General features: G+C 47.6%; 1 protein-coding gene across 1 annotated transcript in view; it reads left to right on the forward strand.

The window, feature by feature from the left end:
* Positions 1-10,794, forward strand: part of LOC137299973 (protein SPMIP2) — a 28,799-nt gene extending 18,005 nt beyond the window's left edge. Inside the window, exon 5 of the mRNA XM_067969049.1 lies at positions 10,401-10,794. Within this exon, the coding sequence (XP_067825150.1) occupies positions 10,401-10,484 (84 nt within the window). The 3' untranslated portion in view covers positions 10,485-10,794. The remainder of the gene's footprint in view (positions 1-10,400) is intronic.
* Positions 10,795-11,495: the final 701 nt, after the last annotated feature.

The raw sequence follows: 11,495 nt of genomic DNA on the forward strand, positions 1-11,495 counted from the left end.
TGCCTCATTCATATTGTAACTTCCAAACATTAAAAAGTGGGCATACCCAGTATACCCTAACGTAGCTTCCAATACAGCCTTGTAGTAGGTTAGAGCAAGCAATCTACTTTCACATAAATTTATTTAGCATGTAGAATCATAGAAATTTGCAGCACAGAAGGTGGTCATTTGGCTCATCGTGTCTGTGCTGATATTTGTGATAACAAGGAAGTGTGGAGTTCTATCTTGAAAATCATTCGATTCCTCCCACCAGTTCCGATATTATTAACACATTATTGGGAAAGTGTTAATCTTGAAATGTACATAGAAAAATGACTCAATAATTGTTTAGTTTTAATTTAGTGCAGTGGTACCAGGAATGAGGTGAGGGAGAAACCACTAAGTGTGAAGTACAAATCAGAGGGAGAATTATTCTTGATAACTCTCGTTTCAGTAAAGCTGACCAAAAGTGTAAAATGGGATTGCCTTCCTGAAACAGAAGGCACCAGCTTTGAATGCTGAGCTCAGAGTGACACTTTAGTGCCCAGTCTTCTACAATAAGGCACTGCAAAGGCCTATTTTTCAAGATCTGGTTTCCTTTTTTACCATCCTAAAAACTATGGGATCACTACAACCTGATTGGAACCAGGGTATGGTTCAATTATTTTATATGATATAAATACAAATAATCTTTAGTTTAACTCTTCAGGTTTTTGTAGACCAAAGTCTAGGAAAATATGAGATTCTGGTGACACAAAAGGAAAATCTCATAGGTTGTACACAGGGATATGCAATTCACATCTCTGATTGGTTTAGAGAAAATAAAATTAATTCTTCACTGTATCATCCTGCACAATGACACTAAAAGTTTCATTGGCATTGTTTATGCCAATAGAATCGTAGAATCATAGAAATTTAAGGCACAGAAGGAGGCCATTCGACCCATTGAGTCTGTGCCAGCTGAAAAGAGTTATCCAGCCTAAACCCACTTTCCAGCACTTGGCCTGTAGCCACTTCAGGTGCATGTCTAAGTACTTTTTAAATGCGATGAGGGTTTCTGCCTCTACCATCCTTTCAGGTTGCGAGTTCCAGATCCCTACCACCCTCTGGGTGAAAAAATTTCTCCTCAGCTCCCCTCTAATCCTTTTACCAATTACTTTAAATCTATGCCCCCTGGTTATTGACCTCCCTGCTAAAGGGAAATTGGTCCTTCCTATCCACTCTATCGAGGCTCCTCATAACCAGATCATATCAAAGATCATAACAAATACATCCACTATCTCTGCAACCACCTGTTTTAGAACCCTTGGATATAGACCATCAGGTCCAGGGGATTTATTGGCTTTTAGTCCCATTGGTTTCTCAAATACTTCTTCTCTACTGATAATAATTACTTTAAGTTCCTCACACTCATTAGCTCCTTGGTTCCCCACTATTTCTGGTATGCTTTTTGTGTCATAATTTTATGCACTTCAATTAAATCTCCCCTCAGCCTCCTTTGTTCCAAAGAAAACAACCCCAGCCTATCCAATCTTACCTCATAGTTAAAATTCTCCAGTTCTGGCAGCATCCTCGTAAATCTCCTCTGTACCCTCTCTAGTGCAATCACATCTTTCCTGTAATGTGGTGACCAGAACTGTACGCAGCACTCAAGCTGTGGCCTAACTAGAGTTTTATACAGTTCTAGCATAACCTCCCTGGCTCTTATATTCTATGCCTCGGCTAATAAAGGAAAGTATCCCGTATGCCTTCTTAACCACCTTATCTACTTGTCCTGCTACCTTCAGGGAACTGTGGACATGCACTCCAAGGTCCCTCTGTTCCTTTACATCTCACAGTATCCTCCCATTTATTGTGTATTCCCTTGCGGAACCCCACTGGAAACAGCCTTCCAGTCACAAAAAAAACCTGTCGACCATTACCCTTTGCTTCCTGCCACTGAGACAATTTTGGATCCAACTAGCCACTTTCGCTTGGATCCCATGGGCTTTTACTTTTCTGACTAGTGAGAGGGGATATATCCGAGGGTTCGCCCACTGAGTCTATATGAGTAGAACTGAAAAATAAGAAGGGAGAGATCACTTTGATAGGATTGTACTACAGACCCCCAAATAGTCAACGGGAAATTGAGGAGCAAATATGTAAGGAGATTACAGACAGCTGCAAGAAAAATAGGGTGGTAATAGTAGGGGACTTTAACTTTCCCAACATTGACTGGGACAGCCATAGCTTGGATGGAGAGAAATTTGTTGAGTGTATTCAGGAGGAATTTCTCATTCAGTATGTGGATGGCCCGACTAGAGAGGGGGCAAAACTTGACCTCCTCTTGGGAAATAAGGAAGGGCAGGTGACAGAAGTGTTAGTGAGGGATCACTTTGGGACCAGTGATCATAATTCCATTAGTTTTAAGATAGCTATGGAGAATGATAGGTCTGGCCCAAAAGTTAAAATTCTAAATTGGGGAAAGGCCAATTTTGATGGTATTAGACAGGAACTTTCAGAAGTTGATTGGGAGAGTCTGTTGGCAGGCAAAGGGACGTCTGGTAAGTGGGAGGCTTTCAAAAGTGTGTTAACCAGGGTTCAGGGTAAGCACATTCCTTATAAAGTGAAGGGCAAGGCTGGTAGAAGTAGGGGACCTTGGATGACTCGGGAGATTGAGGCCGTAGTCAAAAAGAAGAAGGAGGCATATGACATGCATAGACAGCTGGGATCAAGTGGATCCCTTGAAGAGTATAGTGATTGCCGGAGTAGAGTTAAGAGAGAAATCAGGAGGGCAAAAAGGGGACATGAGATTGCTTTGGCAGATAAGGCAAAGGAGAATCCAAAGAGCTTCTACAAGTACATAAATGGCAAAAGAGTAACTAGGGAGAGTGTAGGGCCTCTTAAGGATCAACAAGGTCATCTATGTGCGGAACCACAAGAGATGGGTGAGATCCTGAATGAATATTTCACATCAGTATTTACGGTTGAGAAAGGCATGGATGTTAGCGAACTTGGGGAAATAAATAGTGGTGTCTTGAGGAGTGTACATATTACAGAGAGGGAGGTGCTGGAAGTCTCAAGGTAGATAAATCTCCGGGACCTGATGAAATGTATCCCAGGATGTTATGGGAGGTTAGGGAGGAAATTGTGGGTCCCCTAGCAGAGATATTTGAATCATCGACAGCTACAGGTGAGGTGCCTGAAGATTGGAGGGTAGCAAATGTTGTGCCTTTGTTTAAGAAGGGCGGCAGGGAAAAGCCTGGGAACTACAGACCGGTGAGCCTGACATCTGTAGTGGGTAAGTTGTTAGAGGGTATTCTGAGAGACAGGATCTACAGGCATTTGGAGAGGCAGGGACTGATTAGGAACAGTCAGCATGGTTTTGTGAGTGGAAAATCATGTCTCACGAATTTGATTGAGTTTTTTGAAGGGGTAACCAAGAAGATAGATGAGGGCTGTGCAGTAGACGTGGTCTACATGGACTTTAGCAAAGCCTTTGACAAGGTACCGCATGGTAAGTTGTTACGTAAGGTTAAATCTCACGGGATCCAAGGTGAGGTAGCCAATTGGATACAAAATTGGATTGACGACAGAAGACAGAGGGTGGTTGTAGAGGGTTGTTTTTCAAACTGGATGCCTGTGACCAGCGGTGTGCCTCAGGGATCGGTGCTGGGTCCGCTGTTATTTGTTATTTATATTAATGATTTGGATGAGAATTTAGGAGGCATGGTTAGTAAGTTTGCAGATGACACCAAGATTGGTGGCATTGTGGACAGTGAAGAAGGTTATCTAGGATTGCAACGGGATCTTGATAAATTGGGCCAGTGGGCCGATGAATGGCAGATGGAGTTTAATTTAGATAAATGTGAGGTGATGCATTTTGGTAGATCAAATCGGGCCAGGACCTACTCCGTTAATGGTAGGGCGTTGGGGAGAGTTACAGAACAAAGAGATCTAGGAGTACAGGTTCATAGCTCCTTGAAAGTGGAGACACAGGTGGATAGGGTGGTGAAGAAGGCATTCAGCATGCTTGGTTTCATTGGTCAGAACATTGAATACAGGAGTTGGGATGTCTTGTTGAAGTTGTACAAGACATTAGTTAGGCCACACTTGGAATACTGTGTACAGTTCTGGTCACCCTATTATAGAAAGGATATTATTAAACTAGAAAGAGTGCAGAAAGGATTTACTAGGATGCTACCGGGACTTGATGGTTTGACTTATAGGGAGAGGTTGGATAGACTGAGACTTTTTTCCCTGGAGAGTAGGAGGTTTAGGGGTGATCTTATAGAAGTCTATAAAATAATGAGGGGCATAGATAAGGTAGATAGTCAAAATCTTTTCCCAAAGGTAGGGCAGTCTATAACGAGGGGGCATAGATTTAAGGTGAGAGGGGAGAGATACAAAAGGGTCCAGAGGGGCAATTTTTTCACTCAAAGGGTGGTGAGTGTCTGGAACGAGCTGCCAGAGGCAGTAGTAGAGGCGGGTACAATTTTGTCTTTTAAAAAGCATTTGGACAGTTACATGGGTAAGGTGGGTATAGAAGGATATGGGCCAAGTGCAGGCAATTGGGACTAGCTTAGTGGTATAAACTGGGCGACATGGACATGTTGGGCCGAAGGGCCTGTTTCCATGTTGTAAACTTCTATGATTCTATGATTCTATAATGTTAAAGCCGATAAATCCCCTGGACCTGATGGCCTACATCCGAGGATTCTAAAGCAGATGCCATGTGGGACCTTGTCAAAAGCCTTGCTAAAACTCATGTGGACTACATCAAGCGCGCTACCCTCATCAACCCTACTTGTTACCTCCTCAAAAAATTCAAATCAAGTTAGTCAGACATGACCTTCCCTTAACAAACCCATGCTGACTGTTCTTGATTAATCTGTGCCTTTCTAAATCATGATTTATACTGTCCCTCAGAATTGTTTCCAATAATTTGTCCACCACCGAGGTTAGACTGACTGGCCTGTAATTACTCGGTCTATCTTTCTCCCTTTTTAAACAATGGTACAACATTAGCAGTCCTCCAATCCTCTGGCACCACACCTGTGGCCATGGAGGATTGGAAAATGATGGTCAGAGCCTCCGCTATTTCCTCCCTTGCTTCTCATAACAGCCTGGGATACATTTCATCCAGGCTTGGCGATTTATCTACTTTCAAAGATGCTAATCCCCTTAAAATTTCCTCCCTTACTATGTTTATTCCTCCAATATTTCACACTCCTCCACCTTAACTACAATTTCTGCACGTCCCCCTCTTTTGTGAAAACAGACGCACAGTATTCATTAAGAACCATACCAACATCTTCCGCCTCCAAACACAAGTTACCTTTTTGATCTCTAATCGATCCTGCTCTTAGTTATCCTCTTGCTCTTTATGTATTTATAAACATCTTTGGGGTTTTCTTGATTTTACTTGCCAATATTTTTTCATGCCCTCTCTTGGCTTTCCTGATTTCCTTTTTAATTTCACCCCTGCACTTTGAATACTCCTCTAGGCTTCTGCAGTATTGAGCTCTCGGGATCTGACACAAGCTTCCCTTTTTTGCCTTATCCTACCCTGATGCTCCTTGATATCCAGGGGGCTCTAGATTTGTGAGTCCCACCCTTTTTCTTTGTGGGAACATATTTGCTCTGAACCCTCACTATCTCCTCCTTGAATACCACTGCTCTGACACTGATTTACCCTTAGCTGTTTCCAGTCCACTTTTGCTAAATCACTTCTCAGCTTAGTAAAATTGGCCTTTTCCCAATTGAGAACTTTTTCTCCTGTTCTATCTTTGTCCTTTTCCATAACTATGCTAAATCTAACTGAATTATGATCACGACCAGCAAAATGCTTTCCCACTGATAAGCCTTCCTCCTGCCCAGCTTCATTCTTTAAAACTAAGTCCAGAACTGCCCCCTCTCTTGTTGGGCTTGCTACGTACTGGCTAAAAAAGTTCTGAATGCATTTTAAGAATTCTGCATCCTTTATACCTTTTACACTGATTCTATCCCAGTTAATAATAGAATAGTTGAAATCCCCTAATATTATTGCCCTATTGTTTTTGCACTTCTCAGAGATTTGCTTACATAATTGCTCTTCCATCTCCCTGACTCTTTGGGGGTCTATAGTACACTCCCAGCAGTGTGATTGCCCCTTTTTTGTTCTTTGCCTCTACCCATATGGCATCATTTGATGATCTTTCTAACATATCATTCCTCCTCACAGCTGTAATTGTTGCTTTAACCAATATTGCCACCCCCTTCTTTTTTCTCCCCCTCTCTATCTCATCTGAAAACCCTGTAACCAGGAATGTTGAGCTGCCATTCCTGCCCCTCTTTAAGCCATGTTTCTGTATTGGCTATGATATCATACTTCCACATGTCTATCTATGCCCTCAGCTCATCTGCCTTATTCAATAGACTCCTGCATTGAAGTAGATACCATTAAGCACTGCCCAACTCTTGTTGTCTATTTTCTAACCTTTGTTTCCTCTACCTCAGTGACATCCTTGTCCCTGGCACCAGGGAGGCAATGTACCATCCTAGAATCACGTCTGCGGCTGCAGAAACGCCTGTCTGCTCCCCTAACTATTGAATCCCCTATCACTATTGCTTTCCTGACCTTTCTCCTCCCCTCCTGTATAGCTGAGCCACCCATGGTGCCGTGGATTTGGCGATGGCTGCACTTCCCAGAAGAACCATCACCCTCAACAGTATTCAGGTTAGAGAGCAGATGCACTCAGGAGACTCCTGCACTACCTGCCTGGTCCTTCTTGTCTGTCTGGCAGTCACCCAGTCCCTCTCTGCCTGCACATTTTTAAGCTGCGGGGTGACCACCTCCTGAAACGCGCTTTCCTCATAGCTCTCAGCCTCGCGGATGCACTGCAGTGATGCTCGTGCTGCTCAAGCTCCGAAACCCGGAGCTTGAGCTCCTCCAGCTCGTGACACTTCCTGCACACGTGGCCGTCCAGGACTTCCCACATGGCACAGGATGTGCATTCGATGGGACTGAGGTGCCCTGCCATGCCTTGATTTATTACACTACTAACTAAACTTACCAGAAATAAATTTAAGACATTTCCCTGATCTGGACAAAAAAACAAAACACTCACCAGATATAGTTGTACAGGGCATTGGTGAGACCATATCTAGAATACTGTGTGCAGTTTTGGTCTCCTTATTTAAGAAAGGAAGTAATTGCTTTGGAGGCAGTTCAGAGAAGGTTCACTCGACTGATTCCTGGGATGAGGGGGTTATCTTATGAGGAAAGGTTGGAAAGTTGGGCCTGTAAACACTGGAGTTTAGAAGAATGAGAGGTGATCTTATTGAAACATATAAGATCCTGAGGGGACTAGAAGGGGTAGATACTGAGGGGATGTTTCCCCTAGAACTAGGGGCCACAGTTTAAAAATAAGGGGTCTCCCATTTAAGACGAAGATGAGGAGAAATTTTTTCTCTGAGGGTCGTGAGTCTGTGGAATTCCCTTCCCCAGAGAGCGGTGGAGGCAGGGACATTGAATATTTTTAAGGCGGAGTTCGATAGATTCCTGACTAACAAGGGAGTCAAAGGTAGGTAGACGGGAAAGTAGGGTTGAGGTCACAATCAGATCAGCCATGATCTTATCAAATGGCAGAGCAGGCTCGAGGGGCCGAATGGCCTACTCCTGCTCTTAATTCTTATGTTCGTATTCACCAATCAGCTCCTTCGCTTGTGCTGACGTCACTTTAGGTTTTTTTTTTAAAAAGCTTTTCTCTCTCCCGGTCCCGGGTCTCCCGGTCCCGCTCTCGCCTCCCGGTCCCGGGCCTCCCGGTCCCGCTCTCGCCTCCCGGTCCCGGGCCTCCCGGTCCCGCTCTCGCCTCCCGGTCCCGGGCCTCCCGGTCCCGCTCTCGCCTCCCGGTCCCGCTCTCGCCTCCCGGTCCCGGGTCTCCCGGTCCCGCTCTCGCCTCCCGGTCCCGGGTCTCCCGGTCCCGCTCTCGCCTCCCGGTCCCGGGTCTCCCGGTCCCGCTCTCGCCTCCCGGTCCCGGGTCTCCCGGTCCCGCTCTCGCCTCCCGGTCCCGCTCTCGCCTCCCGGTCCCGCTCTCGCCTTCGGGTCCCGGGCCTCCCGGTCCCGCTCTCGCCTCCCGGTCCCGCTCTCGCCTCCCGGTCCCGCTCTCGCCTCCCGGTCCCGCTCTCGCCTCCCGGTCCCGGGCCTCCCGGTCCCGCTCTCGCCTCCCGGTCCCGCTCTCGCCTCCCGGTCCCGCTCTCGCCTCCCGGTCCCGGGCCTCCCGGTCCCGCTCTCGCCTCCCGGTCCCGGGCCTCCCGGTCCCGCTCTCGCCTCCCGGTCCCGGGCCTCCCGGTCCCGCTCTCGCCTCCCGGTCCCGGGCCTCTCGGTCCCGCTCTCGCCTCTCGGTCCCGCTCTCGCCTCCCGGTCCCGGGCCTCCCGGTCCCGCTCTCGCCTCCCGGTCCCGGGCCTCCCGGTCCCGCTCTCGCCTCCCGGTCCCGGGCCTCCCGGTCCCGCTCTCGCCTCCCGGTCCCGGGCCTCCCGGTCCCGCTCTCGCCTCCCGGTCCCGGGCCTCCCGGTCCCGCTCTCGCCTCCCGGTCCCGGGCCTCCCGGTCCCGCTCTCGCCTCCCGGTCCCGGGCCTCCCGGTCCCGCTCTCGCCTCCCGGTCCCGGGCCTCCCGGTCCCGCTCTCGCCTCCCGGTCCCGCTCTCGCCTCCCGGTCCCGGGCCTCCCGGTCCCGCTCTCGCCTCCCGGTCCCGGGCCTCCCGGTCCCGCTCTCGCCTCCGGTCCCGCTCTCGCCTCCCGGTCCCGCTCTCGCCTCCCGGTCCCGCTCTCGCCTCCCGGTCCCGGGCCTCCCGGTCCCGCTCTCGCCTCCCGGTCCCGGGCCTCCCGGTCCCGCTCTCGCCTCCCGGTCCCGGGCCTCCGGTCCCGCTCTCGCCTCCCGGTCCCGGGCCTCCGGTCCCGCTCTCGCCTCCCGGTCCCGGGCCTCCGGTCCCGGGCCTCCCGGTCCCCCCGGTCCCGCTCTCGCCTCCCGGTCCCGGGCCTCCCGGTCCCGCTCTCGCCTCCCGGTCCCGCTCTCGCCTCCCGGTCCCGGGCCTCCCGGTCCCGCTCTCGCCTCCCGGTCCCGGGCCTCCCGGTCCCGCTCTCGCCTCCCGGTCCCGGGCCTCCCGGTCCCGCTCTCGCCTCCCGGTCCCGGGCCTCCCGGTCCCGCTCTCGCCTCCCGGTCCCGGGCCTCCCGGTCCCGCTCTCGCCTCCCGGTCCCGGGCCTCCCGGTCCCGCTCTCGCCTCCCGGTCCCGGGCCTCCCGGTCCCGCTCTCGCCTCCCGGTCCCGGGCCTCCCGGTCCCGCTCTCGCCTCCCGGTCCCGCTCTCGCCTCCCGGTCCCGCTCTCGCCTCCCGGTCCCGCTCTCGCCTCCCGGTCCCGCTCTCGCCTCCCGGTCCCGCTCTCGCCTCTCGCCTCCCGGTCCCGGGCCTCCGGTCCCACTCTCGCCTCTGGTCGCCGCTCCTTTCATCCCCGAATGAGAAAAATAAAACATCCACTCAGAATTTGACTCTACTAAATGGACCCAGCTCTCCTTATAGGAAAAAGGCACAGAAAAGTTTAAACCCTTTGCGGAGTTATCTGATCTCAGGAGAGACAACAATTGTTCTGTTACACAAGGCATGAATGCTCTTGGACTAGGGAGTACATCATTCAGCCAGGGTTTCCATTCTTGATTGCTATTCAGTGATGTGTGCACGTATTTGGTCACTAAGTGAAGACAGGATTGGGCTTGGCTATTATATACTCCACAGTCAAATGGCCTGCAGACACTCACTGTAGACTCACAAAGAATAAGCACTTGGATGAGGTACCAGATGGTGATTGGAACTGAACCCCAGCAAGACTCAGCACCTTGAGAAGAGAAAACTGCATGTGTGTGCTGTGAGAAAGAGAAAGAATTAAAAAATAACATGCGAATGCAGCAAGCTTATAAACCTTGACCTGTGCAAATAATTTTTCTACTGAGGCAAAAATTGAAAATAGCACCCAGCAGTAATTGATGTCTTCCAATGTCTTATTGGAAATTCTCATTAACAAACTTTGGTTGTTGCATATTTATGTCCAGTTAACAAGCAGTTAACGGCGTTAAGGTATTGCAAAAACAAAATATCTAAAGTTAGTAGAAACCTGAAGTAATTTGACCTTGAACCTGGATGGAAAGTTCCCATCCTCCTCCTGTTAACTTTATTCATATGCTTTGTGCTATGGTTTGCTTTTCTTTGATTAACTTTACAATTCCAAGTTATTTGGCATTATTTATACTCTGTATGTTATCCTTCAACAAGCTATTTTTAAAAAAAAAGTGCATATGGAAGTGGAGAAATATTATATCTGTGATAGATTGTAGCATTATTTTGCTCTTTTAATTCTGTCATTTCACTATTTTTAATAAAATACATTTTAAAATATACATTTTTCTCCCAGGACGATGATCGAGAACAATCTTGTGAGGAAGAGGTTGATATTCCATTCAACCTTGAAGAACAACCAGTCTCCAGTAACCCTTAGTTCAGATGGTCCGGGGATTCCCATTCATTTCTCATCTCATTATTACTTTTTCCACATCTATAGCTGAAAATCTACGCGAGCACTAGGTTCAACAAGCTTAATGACTCAATTTGGTGTTCGTTTACTGACACTATTTTTCATTTAAGTACCTTGAAGTCATCGGTACTTAGATATCTTGATACAAGCAGGTGGACAATATCTGTACAGTGATTTATTAGTGGACCAAATTCTACTTAAAAATGATCAGAAATTGCATTCCAACTGTGTAGATATTTTTCAAACATATTTCTGGTATTGAACTGACATTAAAGCTGGGTTTTACCATGAAATCTTCAGTTCCAGAATTTTCTTTCTTTCTCCCTTTTGCTTAGTTAACAAAGTTATATTATTTACTGGTCCATATAGGCCATGAGTGTTCAAGTTTTTTGTCTTTGCTTAAGTGCCTTGTAGACCTTGTACAAAGTTTAAATCAATGGTCCTATTAATTTTTAAATATCTCAAGTGCAGATACTAACAAATCTTTGTTATCATTTAGGATCTATCCACCAAATGAGGTAGCAGCCCTTTACAAACCTCCTGGGCCACAAAATTCAAACAAGGCAAATTAAACAAACTAAGAAACGAGTTGCCCGAGCTTCATGAGCCGAAATGACAAGACACATGAGCTACATATGGTCAATGGGCTCTAGTTTGCAGACCCATTTTAGCACATGTTTATATTGCATTGATATATTGGTATGAAACTGCTACTGAGATACCATAAATAAGAACGTATCAAAGCATTGTACAAGAAAACGTCAATTAGCCTATCAACGCATTCCTCCACACACCATGAGCAACGTGCTTATCATGGACTATTGCTGACCGATTTAATTTCCTGAGGGAAAGCCATACTCCATGAAAAGAAAAAAATATTTTACTAAACTATTATAAACAGACAGTTCAGTAAAATAATTTTTCTCTTTAGATTTTATGTACAGTAGAGGTCATACCCCCAAATATTTATCTAGC

The sequence above is a fragment of the Heptranchias perlo genome, chromosome 1, assembly GCF_035084215.1.
Source record: "Heptranchias perlo isolate sHepPer1 chromosome 1, sHepPer1.hap1, whole genome shotgun sequence".
NCBI lineage: Eukaryota > Metazoa > Chordata > Chondrichthyes > Hexanchiformes > Hexanchidae > Heptranchias > Heptranchias perlo.